The 20,105-nt window shown below is 43.3% G+C and overlaps 2 protein-coding genes across 2 annotated transcripts in view; one reads left to right on the top strand and one right to left on the bottom strand.

Annotated features, from left to right (window-relative positions):
* Positions 1-671: 671 nt before the first annotated feature.
* Positions 672-3,704, bottom strand: LOC107374700 (non-histone chromosomal protein HMG-14A). The gene is made up of 6 exons (XM_015942932.3): positions 3,513-3,704; positions 2,519-2,551; positions 2,373-2,402; positions 1,884-1,931; positions 1,693-1,812; positions 672-1,617 (listed from the first exon to the last, which is right to left on the bottom strand). Exons 1-6 carry the CDS (start codon positions 3,525-3,527, stop codon positions 1,570-1,572), a joined length of 294 nt encoding a protein of 97 aa, XP_015798418.3. The 5' UTR covers positions 3,528-3,704; the 3' UTR covers positions 672-1,569.
* A 668-nt stretch (positions 3,705-4,372) lies between these two features.
* Positions 4,373-20,105, top strand: part of sh3bgrl (SH3 domain binding glutamate-rich protein like) — a 35,562-nt gene continuing 19,829 nt past the window's right edge. The window contains exon 1 of the mRNA XM_015942810.3: positions 4,373-4,742. Within this exon, the coding sequence (XP_015798296.1) occupies positions 4,698-4,742 (45 nt within the window). The 5' untranslated portion in view covers positions 4,373-4,697. The remainder of the gene's footprint in view (positions 4,743-20,105) is intronic.

The following is a 20,105-nucleotide window of genomic DNA, read 5'->3' as shown; positions in this document are numbered from 1 at the left end:
AAGCAGAAAGGGGAGAAAATGAAAGCAAAAAATGCATTCACAACCTCAGAGAGAGCTGGAGGCAAACACCGAAAGCGTCTGAATGTATAAACTAAACATGGGGCCGTCTTTATGTGATGATAAATAAACCGGTGATGCTTTCAGCTTCAGGGTTTGAGATGGATATATGGGTCATGAATGAGTTCACGCAGGGTTTAACATGAGTGAAAGACAGGATTATAAAGGGCTTTACTAAAGGCCTTCGCTTGAGTCCTCTACAGGATGCGTCAAGCCCAAGGGTACGGCAGAAGCGAATAGACCTGACCTTCACGAGAAATGGGCAGAAAATGAGTAAATGTGGTTAATTTGGGCTTTGACAAGACATATGAATCCAGCATTTGCACTCAAGAGAAGGCTGCTTATGTATGAAGCCATTTTTGGTGTTGTCAGAGGTCACAGCAGCAGATTTCTGGTCTTTTCTTTACATGATGCACCCGTTTTCAGGATTCCTCGTGACTAATAGAAGAAACAGGACAAAAAAAGCACCTCAGTGCCATTTAACTTCACAATGATTCACCATCTCATCTTATGGAACTGTCTGATACAAGGTACGGCTCATGTAGCAAGACAACCTGTTCATTTGACAGGAGAACGACCTGAAGCCGCCCTAAAAGAACCAAACTGGAGACCGATTCGAGGAAAATTCCCAGGACTTCTTTTTATTAAGAGAATTTCACAACATAAGAGAGGGACCGGACACCTGCGTTTATCAGAGAAGAATTCCAAATCCAATCTTTCAGAAATAAAATAAAAGAAAGAAAAAAAGTTTGAGTTTTTAGAAAAAGCCGACATGACAGCCCGGATGGAGAGGGAGCTGAGGTTTTTTTTCTTCTTTTTTCCACGCAGGGTCGTCTAGGAGACGGGTCGGAGGCTATCGCTGTTCCCGGAATGTTTCACATGTTCGTCTTCCTCTTTCTTATGGACAACACGCTTAAACACACTTTTTTTTTTTTGTTTAAAACACAATTTAAGTGAAAAAAAAAATCATGAAACAAAAGCAAAAAGGGGAGCTCACTGCACATTTAGAGGTCTAAAAGTATTACCCACATTAAGATGGCTGAACCGTTAATAAAAGATGGGCAAAAGGCTAAACTGTCGAGGGGAAGGAAATCTGTGGAGGGGGAGGGGGGGTAAGAGCAGGGAGGCGGGTGGGGCAGAGAAATAAACAAAAACAGAAAACACTAATACACAACTCACGACATAGCCAATCCGGCAGGGACACGCTTTCTACACCAAAACAAGCCGTCAACAATCATGAAATGCCATTTTAAAAAAGATTTTTAGTGTGGTTTATCCTGCTTGCAGACACCTGATATGACCACTGCAAATCTGCAAGGCGCCCCTTTATCAGCTTTGCTTTTTGTGCTAAAAATCTGTACGGATACTTATAAAATCATTGATAAAAATATTCATCTGTTAACAATACGCCTTGGAGGGAAACCATGTGAGACTTGAAGGGAGGGGTCAGGGAGGAGAGGGCTAGCTGACTGGGGGGTGGCCGTAGAGAAGGAGGACGCTTGGGCAGTGGTGCTACTCGGACTTGGCCTCCTCTTTGGCCTCCTCGGGGGCTTCCTCCACCTGCGGGTCCAAGCACAGGAAGTCAGACGTGTTGGTTTTGAGCGCTACGCCGGATGGCGCCGACGGTCCACTCACCTCATTGGTCTTGGCCTCTCCGTTCTCAGAGTGGTTCTCCTCGTTGGCCTCTGCCTCAGCGTTCTCCTTTGCCTTCTTGGTTTTCTTGTCCTCCTTCTTGTCGTTCACAGCCTTTTCTTTCTGTTTCACAAGAATTAACGAGTCATTTACCGGCTCAACGCCCCGACTCGCGTTGGAGGGACTTCTCCTACCTTTGCTGCCTTCTTCACCTTTGGTTCTGGCTTGGGAGGGGTCGGTTTCTGAGGGGGGAGGAGGCAAATCATCAAAAAACAAACACCTCTACATCCACTCTAATAATGCTTTTTGAAGATTTTAAGTATTTTAAAAGTATAGAATTCTGCAAAGTAAAAAATAATAAATTAAGTAAAAATTGTGCAACATTCCCTGTTTAAGAGCCACAATTATGACAAACTAGGTAAATGGGATTTACCATTAACTAATTAGGTAGCAGTCATTAATTTCTAATTGCAGTTTTAGTTATAAAAATATTTTTCACACACGCCTTCGCTTTTTAATCTCGTCAAACATGCTATCCGTTTCCTTTCCGGAAACTTTGTCTCATAATCAAGAAAAATGCTTACTCTTTAATTCCCTACGACTAAAAATGATAATAACTGCATATATTTAGCTAATTAGCAGCATTTAATGATGTAAATGTGATTAAACGGGTGTGTTCTTACCGCCGATAACCGAGCTGATCTCCTCTGGGGCTGAAACACAATAAAGACTGTTAAGATACATCAAAAACCAATATCTAACCTATAAATCCTCCTCGTGCCGACTGATTAAACTTTAACCAAATGCGTGAAAAGTTTCAGAGCCTCACCTCCTCCTTTTCTCCTCCTTCCGTTCCCTGTGACTGAAAAACAAACATAATCGGTTAATATGATAAAATAAACAATAAACAACATCGTGGGGGTTAAATTTGTGTTAGCATTGGAATTAAACAGCTGCCAGATGGCCCAGTCACGCAGTCTGATCAGTCCCAGTCTTGTTGAAAAATCTTTTCAGTTTCAGGTGAGAGTGATAAAATCCCTCAGGCGCAGGTGGATTTATTGGATTAGAGGCTCCAAATGTTGTGTTAATGCGTGGATTCAGAAGAATGCCGTGTGGGTTCGGCCATGCGGGTCTCTGGAGCCTCATCCTGGGGGTCCAGGCCCCGCTTTCCCCCTCACTCCCCTCCCCATCTCTTTCTCTCATTCAAAGCATGGAGCTCAGATTTGAAAGCTGGCGCGAGAGACTTTCACAAGGGGGAGGGACCTGCCGGTGCTCTCGGGCGCCCCCGCACGGTGGAGGCGCGCCATCGCAGCCATTTGGGACCGCGAACAAAGACAGAAAATATATAAATTTATCGAAACGCGAAGGTCAATGTTCATTTTTGCGGTCAAAATGCAAAGAAGGGGCACTAGAGCATTTTCTGACGCTACTTCCAGTCGGTTCGGAGGCCGAACGGCGATAAGCGAAGCGTTTGTTCTCCGCTAGGTCGGCGACGAAGGTGGACAAGAGCTGCAAAGCATGGCTGCTGCTTGTGCTTTAACTGCATGGAGACCGAGAGAGACTTTGGCTCCCCAAAGGACAGCGGCTCGCGCGCGCAAAAAAACGCATTTTAAAGGCCGTGTCCGAGCGGGAAAATATTCAACCCAACACAAAAAAATGTACATTATATCTAGAACACAGGCAAAAATCCCCAGCGATTAAAAGCGATTATTCGTTGCGTTATAATTAAGTAACGTCTCAGAGGGATGTCTCCACAATCGTTTGCACCGGATTCTCCGCCGATTTATCCCCTAAAATATTTGTATTATTTTGAGAATACGCACCTTTCTCTTGGGCATGTTGATCTCCTGGAGGTTTTCTCACAAAGACAACTAAAAACTGTTTTTCTCAGTCGGTTCAGTGCATGTGAAGACGAGTGTCTCCCTTATGCTCGGCAGTGTAGTAAACACACTGGAACAGAGAGGCGAGTGGTTGAATGGGGGGAGGGGTGCGGCCAAAGGCATGATTGATAGGCTCTCGGCCAATCAGACGACGCCATTCGGGGCTGCAGAACACTCGGAATTTTGGAGCCGGTGGTGTTCTGGGGGTCTGCACGGATGGCTCCTTCACGCAGGGCAGGGATGGCAGAGAATGGAGAAGCTCCATAAGCTCCGCGTCGCCTGAAGAGTGGAGGCCGCGAGGCTGAGCCGCACGCGCGGTTATCACAGGCCCCGGCGCAGGCGGCGAGCCCCGGCCGTAGAGCCGTGTGCATCCCCGCTGAATTTTACAGCCGTCTGCGGAGATGTTTAACCACAAATCTACTTTGTTGTTTGAATCCAACATGGCGCCCACTCCTCCACGACACGTTTATTTTTTTCCCCCTGTTGTCATTCGGCTTTCTCTAAATTTGTTTCAGGCACAAGAAAGGCATCCCTGTCCGCTTAGCACAGGCCTGCAGGGGGCCTACAGAGCCCGTGTAATAAGAAAGGGCTGCCGCTACACAAAGAAGCTGTCAGGCTGGAAGTAGGGGCTCCAAATCACAGCAGATTCTCGCGTTCAGCCGCAAAGAATAAAAAAGTGGCGCACAGACTGCGCAGTCATTGGGTTTGGGAACAGCGAGCCAGAGTCTGGCTCTGAAACAAAGAGGGCGAAGCTGAAATATTCAGACAATATAACCTCGATGTGTTGCCACCTTGAAAGGCCTATCAAGTCTCTGTGTGTGCGTGCGTGCGTGCGTGTGTGTTGCACAGAGAGAGAGAGGGAGTCTAGAGTGAGGGAGAAGGGGCGGGGAGGCGGAGGAGGAATGCAGAAGCTCCATCCACTGTTCACAACTGAAGCATTTGCGCAGAAAAGTCTGCGATGCCAGGAGCACACGTCCAGTCCCTCAGCTCTGGAAGTTTGCTGTAATTGTTTCTTTTCGTCATCTGCGGTTTTGTGCTGCTCCCTCCGCACACACACGGGCCTGCAGAAAGCAGCAGAGCAACAGCCATCCGGTCTTCTCGCGACAGCAGCAGCATCAGGGATCTATCATGGTGATCAAAGTGTACATTGCAACGTCCTCTGGATCCACCTCGGTAAGGGACCTAACCATGCACGGCTCGTTTACTCCGGGGTTTAGCTGCACCTATCCAGGGCTTGTTGAAGGGGGTTAGCTGAACTTTTACTGAACTTTCACAGCTGATGTCCACCAGGCTGTCATCCTCTCAGTTTGAGAAGTTTGGTCTCATCAGGAAATCTTCTGATGTTTGGATGTTTTTCTGTATTTAATCTTTTATTAATTTTCATCAACGGTGTCAGAGAGGAAGTGTGGCTGTGTGCACAGGCCCTGCTTCTCTGTAGAGCTGTGGTTTGTCACAGTGCTCCCTGGAGCGACAGTTTCCTCCCCCCAGCTGAAACTATGCTGCAAAAAACAGAAACTGCAAAAAATCAGTGAGGGTTAAAATTCTGTACGGTGTCACCTGATGCCAGTGCAGGACATTTCAGGGGCGTGTCCAGGGAGTGGCCTGGGGTAGCACATGCCACCCTTGGAATCTGATCGGCCACCCCAGGCGACACCACACTAATTTACCTTTAAATAGGCTTTTCATTGTCCAAAAAAGGCTTGGAGGTAAAACAAAAATAGCATAACCATTGGTGCCACCCATGCACAAAGTTGTGCCTCACCTGGGCCACCCCATTTTAAAAGATCTGGACACGCCACTGGGACGTTTGGGTGAGGGTTGATAAAGAGGATCCAACTTGCTGTGTTAGACTTCTTGTCTGTGTTTATGCAGCCCTGAGGTACATTTGCAACTTTCATGGTCATGCAATTCTCCGGGTTTCCCTTTCAGACAAGCGGCTGCAGTTAAGTCTGGGTAGGAGTTTCTGAAGCCCCGGACTGACCTTGGCTGCACAGTTGTAATATTGTTGCTTGTTAACCCACATATTCTATCATGATGCTGCAACGCTCTTCATGCATATATTGAGCAGAATGGCATCCATATATATTTGCAAGCATTTTTATTCCGCTGTTTATTAGAAACCCTTACAATAACAATGCATTTTCAATATGTTGTGCAGCCCTACGTAGACTTGAATAATAAACAGAAATGTGCTCATAATTTGCTCATTTGTCAATGAAATGTAGTTTGCCGCAACATAAATTAGCTTCAATCGCCTTTGGTCTTTCATAAGTCTGCTTGTGAAAAGGCTCCTCTCGTTTGAATAGCTCTGAGAGACTATTGCTTCTACTGTAAATGACGTTTGCTCATAAGGAGCCTCGCAGATACCGGACAGGAGCTTTCTGCAGAGTCAGAGCAAACCCAGTTTAGAGCCAGAATCGTGCTGGAGTGTGTCTGAGGAAATGCATTACCTCTCATCGATCGGTCGTTAGTAATTTCTGCTGGAAGGGAAGGTCGAATATGAGTGTTGCAGGGAGACGAGTAGAAGTGTTTTGGAGCTTTTGCTCTACAAAGAAAAAGCATAACAGATGGCGTAAGGTTAGCTTGAGTGAGGTGTTACATCCTGCACCTGACAAGCTGCAAAACTGAGGAAAAAAGTGCAACAAGTTAGTCTTCATGTCAGACACCCCAGCAGCTTTAGCTTTAATTTATATTGACTTGAAATTTAATTATCGATAGTGTTTAGTTGGATGGAGCATTCCTAGACCAAACTTTGCAAAGCAAGAATTTGGTCTAGTTCACCAGGCTATCTCATTACTGCTTTGCACACTCTTGGCATTCTCTTGATTAGCTTCAAAACTGTTGGAAACCCATTTCAGTTGACCACCGATTGAAGCCCATCGAGAGATTGCCAAGAGTGGCTGCCATAGGCAGTAGCGGTCGATACCGCGTCTACTCTTCGATGCCTGTGTATACAGTAGGGCTGTCGCGGAAACCGCAAAAATGAAATATCGCAATATGAAGAAGCCCACCGCGCTGCATCATGGGCCACCGCGATTACTGAACTTGGTTCAACTCAATGATGCATGTTGAGAAGGATGGCTGCACTGGTATCAAAACGAAACGTTACTTCGCTCCTTTGGGAGCACTTTGGTTTTCAGTACGTCAGCTGCTGCGCAGCCAGAGTCCTTGGCCGAGACAGAGCTGCCACCAGCGGCAAAAATAAATAAATAAATAAACGCTCGGAGACCTGCTGAAGTCCCGGACAAGCACTGCTTCTGCAGCCGTCCCGAAGAGAGTTTGAGCCGAGCTGCAGCTCACTCGCTACCTGCAGGAGGAATGCACCCACCCTAAAGAAACCCCCCTGACATGGTGGAGCAACAACCGGGAGAGATTCCCTTTGCTCACCAGAGTCGCACGCAAGTACGTGTGCGTTAGTGCAACGAGCGCACCATCCGAGAGGGTTTTCAGTGTTGCTGCAAATGTTGCCACCCCTCTCAGATCCTCTCTCAAAGCGTATATGGTTAACATGCTGGTTTTCCTTGTGGGTAACAAGGACGTGACCGAGCTATAAAGCACCGTCATTCGTGTGTGTGAAAGTGAAATGATAGTGCCCCGCGCCCCGGCGCGCGCGCGCCCGGTACATGTAATTTTTTTATGCTTGATTTTAAACAACTAAACAAAATGGGGACTTGTTTCTTATTTGTTAGATGCTGCAGCCAAATTTGCATTTAAAAGTTTAACCTTCTCCTGAATTTTGTTGTTTTTAAGTTCAGTCGGACTCCGACTGTCGGACAAACAAACGTTACTGCGATCTGTGTTGTTACTGCCCTTTGATCTGCATTCAGTAAAGTGTTATTAAAGAAGGCACGGCAATTTTTAACCTTTTTTAAATGTGTAAACATTATGTTTAGATAGTACTGCAATAAAAAAGGGCTGCAATAATATCGCACACCGCAATATTAATCCACCCTGAATCACCGCAGGAGGAATTCCTCAACCGCGACAGCCCTAGTATACAGTGGTGTGAAAAACTATTTGCCCCCTTCCTGATTCCTTATGTTTTTGCATGTTTGTCACACAAAATGTTTCTGATCATCAAACACAATTAACCGTTAGTCAAAGATAACACAAGTAAACACAAAATGCAGCTTTGAAATGATGGTTTTTATTATTTAGGGAGAGAACAAAATCCAAACCTACATTGCCCTGTGTGAAAAAGTAAGCATTTTGTGTTTACTTGTGTTATCTTTGACTAACGGTTAAATGTGTTTATGATCAGAAACATTTGTGTGACAAACATGCAAAAGAATAAGAAATCAGGAAGGGGGCAAATCGTTTTTCACACCGCTGTATGTGTGTATGCGCTGACATTCTTCTTTGTTGGTTTCCTCTCATCCAACAAGGAAATTAGCAGTAGCTTGAGCTAGCTTGTTCTGCATTAGCATTATCATGGCCAACACGTATGTTGCAGTCATTGAAATGTATTGGTACATGCAAATTTAAGGCAGTGTGTCCATGATTTTGACGAGTTATACCAGCTTTTCTCAAAACAAACAGTTTCTCCGTGGCCAATACAAGGCCACTAGTTTGACTAGTAAAGCAGGTGGGAGACAAAAGACTTTTTGTAATGCTACGCTAGATACTCCAAGCTTCTTATATTCCAGAACAACAAGGTAAAAGTGGTTTTAAAATTCTTGGAGCCATTTAAAATATGTGTTTAAAGCCCTGTCAAATTTCTTACTTATTTTGTGAAAATACCTGTAATGAGAAATCAATTTCATTTTAAAGGTTTATAAAATAACACCGCATAAAGCGCTGGAAAATTATGGAGATTTCTTTTGACCGAGGCAGTTTACAAAGCTCTCAGCATCGACACACGTCTCAAAAAGGCTGAAGTATCACTTTAAAGACCCAAGTTCACTCATTCTCCAATACATTTGCAGTGGGCTCCAGTATGAATGAATACCTTGTGAGTTGATATCTGTGAAAAAAAAAAACTGTTGTGCCAGAAGAGTAGGGAACAGAATACAGCAGGAATTGGAGTCTTATGCTCTGATACTCGGACTTCAAGCTTCTGATTGGCTACAGCAGCAACGTGATTGTGACACTGCCCTTTTTGCTATGCAATGATGATGTTAGTGAGGATCCGAAAGGGTTTGCATGAAGGCAGCCGCACTTGTTTTGTTTCTTGAAGATGTTTCAGTTCTCATCCAAGAAGCTTTGTGAATTCTGACTGGATATGGGAGGGTCAAGCTTATAAGGTGTAGCTGTCTATTGTTGCTTAACGAGCAGAAACTCTCTCTGAATACCCCTCCTCCCTACCCCCGATGAGTTGTAGGCCTCTGTTGTGAGGGAGTCGTGTTGATTAGATGCAGGAGGGTGTGACTTAAGCCCTTTTCAGACAGATATTCTGGAACATTTGCGGACAATTCAATCCGGTTTTTTACCGGAACTGTGTTTTCAGACACACCACTTTTGTACCGGAACTTGTCCTTTCGGCTGCGTTCACACAGCAGGGAAAAGTTCCAGATGTCTGACGGCGGCGGGGGGTGGGGTGGGGGGGTGGGGGGAATCGGACTTATGTTAAGAAGAAGAAGAAGAAAACATCATTTCTATAGCGCCTCTCAAGATAAAAATCACGAGGCGCTTAAGCATAATTCTGCGCACAAGAAGATGCGTAAGAGACCTGGATGATGAAGCTCAATGGTTAAAGGAATCACTGAAGCGGTGTGAAGCGCTCCGTCGCGCGTCTAGGTGGTACCGTAGGAGGCGAGCTGCCGTGGTTCGCTGCATGCTACAGCAGCGGGCTATCTAGGTGCGCATAGCGTCCCCCGGTCCCCTCCTCCTCCCCCTCCCCCTTGTCCGGAACTTTACCTCACTAGTCTGAAGCAGCCACCCTGTCCGTAACAAGTCCGGACCTGTTACTAGGGGCTTCGTCCGGATAAATTCCGGAACACGTTATCCGGATGTTTGTATTCAGACAGAAAGGTCTTACGGACAGAGTCCGGAACATTTCCGTTTTTCATGGCCTGTCTGAAGGGGGCTTTAGACTGAAACTGTTTGGATATTAGATTCAGAGCTGCATTATAGGTGATGGAAAGGTGAAACCTGAGTTCCTCTATTTAAAGTAGGTTTTTCCTATTTTACATAGATAGCTTCCTGTACTCCTCTCTCAAACCGTCTTTCTTCTTTGTCCGGAATGTGTACTTCGGTTTCTGTTGCTTTGTGCCATGGGCTTATGGGTGTATTTGTTGTTTAGTTTCCCCAATGTAAAGGTCTGGACAGGCACTACACTGGACTGCATAAACGATGCCACTAAGCTTCTTTTTAGGTGTTTTGTCTTTTGGATGGACCAATTTCTGACTGAGGGTGTTGCTGGGTTTAAAGTTTAACATTATGTTGTGCTTGAAGAAAATTCTTCATAGTTCTCCCAAGGCTCTGAAGCCCTTTTCACAAGACACACCATGCCGGTGTTATGTCGATATGAGTTCCCCCGTCGAGATCTGTTTCTTCCGCCCAGCTGTGAGTTGGAACCATCCACTCACAAAAAATAACCCTAACCATAACCACCCTGTCACCAAAAATGTGTGCTTTGCATAATTTAAATTTATGAAATTACTCACACAATTTTTTTGTTTGTTTTAGGGTTAGGGCACGCATTTTTCCGAGTGCATTTTGCTAATTCGCAGCTGGGTGGAAAAGAAACCGATCTCAATGGGGAAACTCAACTCTATTTTCTACATGACCTGATATTATTTTGTACATTTTTATCATGTCATTTGTAGGACACTGAATTGTGAGCCCTTACTGCAGGTAAGAGGTTACACGAAAGTCTCATGGTATTGTTTTATGGTGAGTTCTGAATCTGTCGCTCATATAAAAATTCCTTTTAAATGAACTTTTGTATTTTCACTCTTGAGTCTGAACTCATTGGATCATTAACACCTTCAGTGTTAGCCTTCTTTAAAAGTTAGACTATAGTACTTGTTAGACTTAGCGTGGTATAGATATCCAGGACTAGTACCTTTGGAGAATATTTGCACATATTTCCCATTTTTACCTTGTCCTGGCATTATAATGAAATCCCATTTGACAAGCAAACTAGGTTTACCTAAAACGCAGGTGCAAATGCACTGCACACCTGCAGCTGGCCAGGAAAATGCTGTAAAATCAACTCGGTAGCTCGTGTTACTCCCATAAATATTCAGAGATTGTGTTTTGCATAAGATGCTGAACATCAGGCGGGTTTTTGATGGCTGCTGCGATGGGTGACTGATTCATCTTGTGTAACAAGTGATTCTTTAGAGTTTTTATTGCTGTCTCACCTTTAGGGAGCTGTAGGGAATCCAGCCAGAGTGGCTCTTTTGTAACAGCGTTATAAATGCTGACTGAGCTGAGGACTGGGCGGAGGAAGCTGCTGGCTTTCACATTCCTGCATGACAGTTTACAACAAAAATAAAGATCTGACATCATCTTATCAAGACAAACCTTGATCCCTTATGGACACTCCGGGGCTTTGTGTTTCCTTTGACTCTGATGGTAGAATTAGTTCAATGCACGTAGCTCATTGTTTGACATGAGTGGTTTAAATCTCCTTTTCCTTCTGATTGAAATTGACATAGGTTGACCCCAACAATAGGTCAAGAGAACTGACTGAATCAATGTGCCCCTCGATCCAAGCCTGTGTTGTGGAGACAGTCTGTCTGATCCAGTCAATGCCTGCAATTGTCTAGTAGCTGTTAGCTTTGACCATATTTATTTACTTTCTCAGTGGCCTGGTGGTAGAGTGTCCACCCTGGGACTGGGAGATCAGGGTTCAAATCCCATTTGGGTCACACTAAAGACTTTAAATGTGGGACCTGATGCCTCTCTGCTTGAGACTCAGCTTTAAGGGGTTGGATTGAAAGGTTAAACCACCAAATAGTTAAAAAATGCGGCCACAGCTGCAGCTCATCGCTCCCCACGGGGATGGGCCAAATGCGGAGGTGTAATTTCACCAGAGTGTGATGAATTAATGGGACTTTATTTGGATGGAGATTCCACCTCCAACAGCAACAGATAAATCAATCCAAAATGCAACGTCACTTTTGACCTATAGAGCTCCGGGAGTTGACGTCACGTTTCCCGGCATGCAACAGTTCAAATCGAAACGGCGCCATTAGGCAGGCAGAAGCCGGCAGCTGGATTATTTGTTATTGTCAGAAAACTCAATCAAACAGGAAATATGGTAGATTCCTGTTGTGCCCCAGGATGCAGAACAGACGCGGACGACATAAGGGATGAGCCATCTACAGGATTCCCCAAGATCCGGAGCGCCGCAAACGTTGGATCATTGTAATAAAACGCGCTAGTGACCGGGCTAAAATGAAACTGTGGGATTCGAGAGTAAAGGTTTTCACTTATGCAGCGACCGCTTCATATCAGGTACTTAAACCAACGTTTCCTCAACTGTGTATGGTATTTATTTTAAATGCTTTTATTACGATTCTTAGTGGGCTTCCTAAACTTATTTTGGCGTGGCTTTTTCTGTCTTATTACTCATAGCAACAAGTAAACATCACGTAAAACGTTGCCTCGTGAGTTCTGCGTGCTGCCATTTACGTGTTTTATGATCACAGCAACTAACCGGCTAAGCTGTATTTAATTTTTAAGCAATGGTTGATCAATTGTCAGATCACACATAGAAAGCACTTTGGATTGCTATTATCTGTCTCACCGAGACGGATCTCAGACAGATCCTGAGACGCTCCTGCCTGACATATTTATTTTATTCACGAAAAAAAAAATCAAACTAGTGATTTCTCTTGACGTTCAGTTTATACATTCAAACAGCACAGCACTCTGTTTAAACTACTTACATGTAAATCTGTTATTTGTCCATCCATCCATTTTCATCCGCTTATGCGGAGTCGGGTTGCGGGGGCATGTAGCGTCGAGAGGCCCTGACTTCCCTCTCCCCAGCCGCCGGAGCCAGCTCCTCTGGGTAAATCCCAAGAGGTTCCACGGCCAGGTCCAGTAAGAAGTCTGCTCCGACAGCTTCTGGCGTCGGAGCCAGTGTTGCCAACTGTTTTTGACTGAAAGTAGCTGAAGTTCCCCCCAAAAGTCACTAGATGTCGCCAAATGACGTCACGTGCTAATTTGCATACGACACATTGATGTCATCTTGTTTGCGTGATGACGTCACCGGTCTTGTAGAGTAAATCAAATAAAACCCACGTGATTTTATTAAAAAAATTATTTAATTTCTTTTTTAATATTTTATTAAAATAAAAAACCCATGGAATACAAAACAGTAGCCTTTAAAACATCAAGGAAAGATGGCACAAAAAATGGAAGGAATATTTATATTTTGTCTGAAGAGAATGGAACTCTTAAACACAAAAAATATTAAATTTTTAGGATTGTATGTACAATTGAATTAAAATGAATATTGTGTTGTAGTTTTCAAGTGCCTTGAGATGTATTCTTCTGTTGTGATTCAGTGCTATATATTGACCTAAAAGATTATATATATATATATATATATGTATATATATATATATATATATATACATATATATATATATATATATATAGTTTTTGTTTGGTTTTGTTGTTTTTAGTACTTTTGTGTAAAAAGAAGCAGGTCGTATTTAGTATTCAGACACGTTACATGCAAACTGCCAATGACCTGCCTGTGACTTACAGTATTTTTCAGTTTTTTTTATAAAAGTTTTAAATGTGCTACGTTATTGAACTCATCATAGAGTTCCAATGTTCCTTGAGTGTGAGTGCGACGCTGCCTACCAGTGCCAGCCGAGCTCAGCTGCCGAAATGAGGCAGGATGGCGGAAGGAGCGGTCGCCCTTTATGTACAGTAGCTCCGGTGACTATCTCAAATAATGGACTTGTGAAAGAAAACCCACAAAAGGTTTGATTGGCCAACGGGGGTAGCGTGATCATGCTGCAAGCACATGCGCAGATCATTTTCTTTCTGATCCTCTGGAAGGAAGGACGGTCCTGTCGCTTCAGATGCATCACTAATCTGCAGGTAAAGTCTGCTACAAAGTTGTAGTCAAAGTAGCTGAGGGGGGTCAGAAATGTCACCAGAATTGTCGCTAGGCGCTTTTTTGAAAAATAGTCGTTACGGGGGTCTGAAAAGTCGTTAGAAATGGTGACAAATTCGCTAAGTTGGCAACACTGGTCGGAGCGGGCAGTAGCGTCGAGAGTCCCAGACCTCTCCCCAGCTCCTCCGGCCGGGGGAATCCCAAGGGGTTCCCCGGCCAGGACCGGTAAGAAGTCCGCTCCGACAGCTTCTGGCGTTTTTAAAAAGTATCCCAGGGGCACGGTCGTCGGAGATGTTTAGTCTGTTTAATTTCTGACTGTATAAAAAGATTTCTTCGGTTTTAAAGTATGAAGTAAACTCCGACGAAGTAAAGTCCAAGCGGATCCCGTTCACGTTCATGGTTACATCCGTGTTTGCTTAACTTTTTTTCCTGCCAAAATGGCGTCTACTAACTGAGAGTCACGTGGGGTCCGGAGCTCTATTATACCATCTAATAAGCAAAAGTTAAATCCTAAATTAGCCTATTGGGATTATGGTATGGTGATCAACATATAGGAAGCCTAAGTCACTTCCGCATCATGGGTCCCCGGAAGAACAAGTCAACGCGGCAAAAACGCAATTTTCTAATCCGCTTTGCCTTACGCCGTGGATCGCACATATGTTGTACTGCAATTGAAATGAAAAGTAATGATGGGTGTTTCGACCACGCCAGCCACGTACTTTAAGATAGTTGGCTTGTAAAAGTTCGTAATTAGCATGACTACAAACTACAAATCGGCACGTCGCATATAATCTCCTCTCCTCAAAGTAGCTGCTACTTACCAAATGACCAGATTTATGGCAGTTCTTTCCTCCTGTGGGAAGTTTGCTGAACTTACAGCCATTTTCCCTCAGTTTTCTCCGTGTCTGGTTCGATGACGTCACTTTCGTGAAGCGCATTTGTAGTCCTGGACTTATTTTCACACAAAACCTAAAATATCGTTCACCCCGTTCGAAAATAAGCGCCTTCTTGGTATCAAAATGTGTCTTTAAAATTCACGGACATCATATGTGAAATCCATGGCACAAAACAAGCAGAATTGGTTAAATAGCATTTTTAGCCCCGTTGACTTGCATTCATTTTTTTTTTGTTCTTCCATGCACCCATGATGCAGAAGTGACTTACAGTAGGCTCCCTATTGCGTAAAGATGGCTGGCTATGCCACACTGTGGCGCATAGCCAATAGAGACGGCTGATTCAAATTGAAATGTAGTGTAGACTTTTAACCTGAAGAGGGCGCTAAATTGACAGTTTTAGGCTGAATATAAGCTTCCACAACAGTGTCAACACATCTTTACAGCACTAGACGCTCACGTTTATCTGCAAAAAATGGTTGATTTGGGCGTGACTTGCTCGGTAACGGGGAAATATTATGCAAATTTTATTTTTGTATCCTTTTGTGTTGCCATAAAAACTTCCGCAAAACACCTGTGTTGATGGGTGATGGTGTTGTGTGTTCCCACACGACAGAGAAGTATAAACTTGGCTTTTAGTATGCAATGTCTTTGGTGCTACATGGATCGGAATGCGTCTTCTGCAGACATATTTTGCCATTTTCAAATTGTGTCTTAAAAATGCAGATTGACAGTTTGTAGGTTGAAATTGTTGGTGCTTTAGGTTTTGGTCTTTCATTATGCCAAGAATAAAAGCAGAATTTAACACATGAAAGGATAATTTATGAGACAATGCATTTCTGTAAGTGTTTATAAATCAGAATTTATAAACATTTTTCGTATCTCTGCCAATCTGACAGAAGTCTGCTTTCATGCATGGAACCCTCTCCCCTGCTTTCCACCAGACATGAAAGCGGTCGCTTATCGTAATAGAGGCGTTTAACCCGCTCATTCCCAACTGGGAGCTTTACTGTGTGAGGGATTATGTGTAACCAGTTATTCGACATTTTTGATTGGATACATTGAACTTTCAATTGATGAAATTACCTTATAAAATGTGAGATGGCTAAAATCGTCAGGATATTATAGTTTACTAATTCTCGTGTTTAAAAAGATTTTGAACAAGATTTTTTATTACCTAAAGGGAAGGTTCAGCTGTTAAGAAGTGATCTAATTTTGAAGAAATGTCTGATTATCAACCCAACCACTAGTTGGAACTCACAACTACTCTTATCTAGTTCCTTGGTAGTCAGTTATAATAATTTGAGCAAAAGTATTGTGAAATGTCTGCTAAAAGTGCTACACTGGAGATGCTACAGCTAGCTGCTGCTGCTACAGACTCTTGCAAATAATCCCATAATTCTATGAAAACATTCATGTAAAGAAAAAACCTGTAAAGAATAAAGGTTTATGGTGTAGAGTTAGCAAAAACCACCACAGCAGAAGTCGTTTAAAACAGACTCTGATTTGACTAGCTGTTAACTCGTCAGTCGAGTCTTAAATTATTCTGTAATTCTTCAAACCAAGGTCATTTGAGGAAGTAGCAGAGTTGTGACCAAGTCACTGCTTTACAAGTCACTAGTCTTTCCAGTCAAGTCTCGAGTCAAGTCCAAGTCAAAGATAACCAAGTCCAAGTCCTTAACTTTGAATTTCCAAGTCATAATCAAGTCATTTGTTAAATTTAAATGTAATGACAATGATAATAAATAAATTCCAGAAATAAAGCTTCTTAAAGCTTAATTTTTTTGCACTACAGAATCAAATCCAGAACGAAGAATGATTTATGATTTGTGTCCATGTCGCGCCACTTTTGTGCTAAAATATCACATATGCTCAAGTCATCTTTGCGTCAACAGATGCAAGTCAATTCAAGTCGCAAGTCATTGGCGTTCAAGTCCGAGTCAAGTCGTAAGTCTTTATAGATTTTATCAAGTCAAGTCAGAAGTCATTAAAATAATGACTCAAGTCTGACTCAAGTCCAAGTCATGCGACTCGAGTCCACCCCTCTGGGAAGTAGTTTTTAACTCTTTAGTCAATACTTAATGCTGTGGTCTCTAATAGGAAGAATGCCTTGGTAGGGATGGGTACCTTTGACATTTGAATTGATTCGGTACTAATTCCCGGTACCTAGGAATCGATACCAGTACTTAAAGGTACCAATTTTAGATACTTTTGAGTGTTTATTATTTTAATTCTCTTTTATAATTATATATTTTTCTCAAAATATAACCATATTTGATAAATATCACGATAAATAACATACAACTGTTTGTATTTTAACATCGTCCTTGTAGTTTTATAAGCTGATAATTAAACTGAAGCAAACATCTTTACTGTGAACTAAATTTACCGTGTATCTTCATTCCTTTTGCCGTCCTTTTTCGATTTTCCCTACTGGGAAGTTAGAATTTCCGAGGAGAAAGCGAACACACCATTAGCTGATAACAATGGTGGCAATGCAAGCTAATTTATCAAGCTAACGTTATCTTAAACAGTTTATTTAGCTGCTGGAGCAGATTAAAACGATGATGCCTCACACTTAGATCGTTGTCGCTGGTTTCATCTTCACCCAATCACCCGTCGCATTTAGTAAAGTGAAGCCAAACTTTAGAGCGCATTCATGTTCTTCTATTCAGAAATTTGGAGTTCCGAGGAGAAAGCGAACGCACCATTAGTGAAACGGAAGCTAACATATCAAGCTAACGTTATCTTAAACATTTTATTTACCTACCGGAGCAGATTAAGATGAGGATGTCTCAATTAGATTGTTGTCGCTGGTTTCATCATCACCCAGTTACCCATCACATTTAGTGAAGTGGACCCAAGCTTTAGCGTGCGTTCTTTCTACCGTGCTGCTCTGTTTACGACTGGCTAGCAGCGACCGACGACATAACGCTCTTGCGCATGCGCAGCTGTCTAGGCAAGTTCTCGTTATGAAGGACGGGTACCGAAACGAGGCACCGTTTCAAATGACGTGAATCGGTGCTCAGTCGGTACGATGGAATTCGGTCGGTACCTTAAAAAGTACCCAATTTGGTACCCATCGCTACTTGTAAGTCTTAAAAAATATACCGGTGCGCCATTTCTCGGACCTAAAAGTTGCCCACATCACAGCTGAGCTTCAGGCAGGTTTTGGAGTCATATATTTGTACATCTTGCATCGGATTGGATGACAGCTCTGAGACTCTACCACTGGCTTTCAACGTGGGTGTTTTATCTCAACAAATAACACTAGGCTGGAGGAGCTTCTGCTGTGTGGTGGTGTTGCTAATGCTAACAGTTAGCTTAAACTAACCAAGACGTTTTCTGCTGATTCCCGGACAATAAACCAACAACAGCCTTCCCCGCCGTGAGTCATGATCAGTGAGGCCATGAATGCTAATTCACAGTGATGTAGATATGTGAGGAATTTCACCGTCTGTTTTCTGTCCGAAGCTAATTTAGCAGGTAGGAGATTATTTTCATGTTCGGTGTTACATCGGCTTGAAAGAAAAACTCTGAGTGACTGATTAAAATGAGATAAAGCATTAAAAATAAGTTTTTATATTCAACCACACCTTTAAAGGATTACTTTACAGCAGGTGTTCATGTCTTTTAAACAGAAAGCCACTCTTATAGATTTGGTCTAACAGCACAAACAAGAAGAAATCTTCTCAAGAAATTTAAAATGTATATAAATTAGACTAGAAATCTGAGCGTTTTAACTTAGGACATCTTAAGAATGGAGCACAGACTGACTGCATGTAAATGCGGGTTAAAACACCACCTCCAACCGTCTGGTCCACAAGTGCACAAAGAAAATGACACAGGGATGGGTTTTTCTGTGTTTACTCAGCTCAGTGATCATTTGCATGCTGTTTTGGTGGGAACATTAGACGCTGCGACACAAAGCTCGATTCAAGAGAAAAAAGCTTGTGGCTTTCTGTTTGCTGACTGGAATCCTGGTAATGACTCAGCAATTTCTTTCAAGGAAAAATGACAGGATAATAAATTTGTTGCGTTCCAGAGGTTTAGATAAGGACTGGATTATCTGAGGCAGACAGGACCTGCTCATTAACTTACCCAAAACAAGACCGGTCCGTGTAAAATCACCACGGGCTCAGCTCAAGTCTGAGGGCAACACAGAGCAAAGCTGCAGGATCTCACTGAGCAATTAGAGTTGGGGGCAGATGGCATGTGGCCAGTTTGTCTCACAAATTAATTTTGCTTGGCAACAGTACAATGAGCTTGTTGGGCCAATGGCCAGAGGGAAGCAGCTCCATGTTGAATCGGTCCTGATTGAGATTTAGGGTGAAGCTAGCCTGTTGTGCACAATGCAAGACCCGGAAGACGATGCAAATTTCTCCAGTGAGCCAGTTGGAAGAGTGTGTTTAAATGTTCCGCTTGGTTGCTTTAACTAATTCGGAGCAGGTGGGGGGAAAGCCGGCTCTGGACTTTGCTCTTTCCTGGTCCAACTGCCATTGCCCAATTCAAATCAAGCTAGGTTTCTTTTAGTTCACATGCTTGTGTGTTCAAGCAGATGGCTGTTAAACAACCTACCTGTCCATTCTGCATACCATGGAGGTGGGGACAAACTGATTTCTCATGGATTTACTGTAAACTCGATTTTCAATGTGTGTGTGTGTATGCGGCTCGGACTAGCTGTGTGTGTGTGTGTGTGTCCATGTAGGAGGCCTTATTTGGCTCATGTTTGACCAGTTACCTCCTCTCGAGTCCCGAAGGAGCTCCTGTTTCCGTCTGGCCTTGTAGGGCCATCCTCCTTCTCTCACACACCCACCCACTGACAGCCTATTGGACCATCCTCTCACACACCAAACCACACACACACACACACAGACTTACACAGAATAATGTGCTGAGAAGAAAGTCAAACACTTGAGGTCACATACAGCCTTTAATCCATTTTGTAGCTTGTGTTTTATCCATCTGGGATTCTCTGTGACTTGAGTAACTCAGCATGAAGGTTTGATTTGAAAGACGACCGATCCGAAGGGCTCTGGAGACAACTCTTAACTTCCGGTAGTGCTGTGGGGTTTTTGTAGCTTCCAGGATGAAAGACTTGCCGTTTTGTTTGGGCGAGACATAAAAAGTGTCTGGAAGTGTTAATGTTTGACAGAACAGAAACCTACGTGGAAGAAATGGTTGTCATGAAATGATCACACCCACACACCAGTGCCAGACAGCGAGAAATATAATTACAGAACTTCGTCTTCGTCTTCGTCTTCCTCCGCTTATCCGGGTCCGGGTCGCGGGGGCAGCATCCCAATTAGGGAGCTCCAGGCCGTCCTCTCCCCGGCCTTGTCCACAATTACAGAACATGTGTTTATATTAAAAAAGAATCGTTAAATTAAAATTATGCAAATTTCAATGACAAACTAAATAGAAGTGTTAACATTTTAAACAGTCAAATGATGTTCTTGTTGGTTGCCTTAGTTGGAAAAATGCGGGACAGAAAATGACAGGATTTGGAGTCTTACTCATTATTACTCTATAATATTTGAGCATCTTGCCTCTGACTGACAGACAGCAGCTGCCTCTGTTAACACTTCTGTCTTGGGTAAAAAATGCAACACTGAT

This window comes from Nothobranchius furzeri, chromosome 1, assembly GCF_043380555.1.
Source record: "Nothobranchius furzeri strain GRZ-AD chromosome 1, NfurGRZ-RIMD1, whole genome shotgun sequence".
NCBI lineage: Eukaryota > Metazoa > Chordata > Actinopteri > Cyprinodontiformes > Nothobranchiidae > Nothobranchius > Nothobranchius furzeri.
The sequence above is the reverse complement of the archived record's forward strand: the minus strand, read 5'-3'. Positions and strand labels throughout refer to the sequence as shown.

What these genes read in the sequence shown, in the direction of transcription:
- LOC107374700 (XM_015942932.3), bottom strand. An exon ending in GATCAGCTCGGTTATCGGCG is followed by an intron (nt 1,932 to 2,372) that starts GTAAGAACACAC and finishes CTCCCCCCTCAG; the next exon opens with AAACCGACCCCTCCCAAGCC. An exon ending in GAGAGGCCAAGACCAATGAG is followed by an intron (nt 1,618 to 1,692) that starts GTGAGTGGACCG and finishes TTGGACCCGCAG; the next exon opens with GTGGAGGAAGCCCCCGAGGA.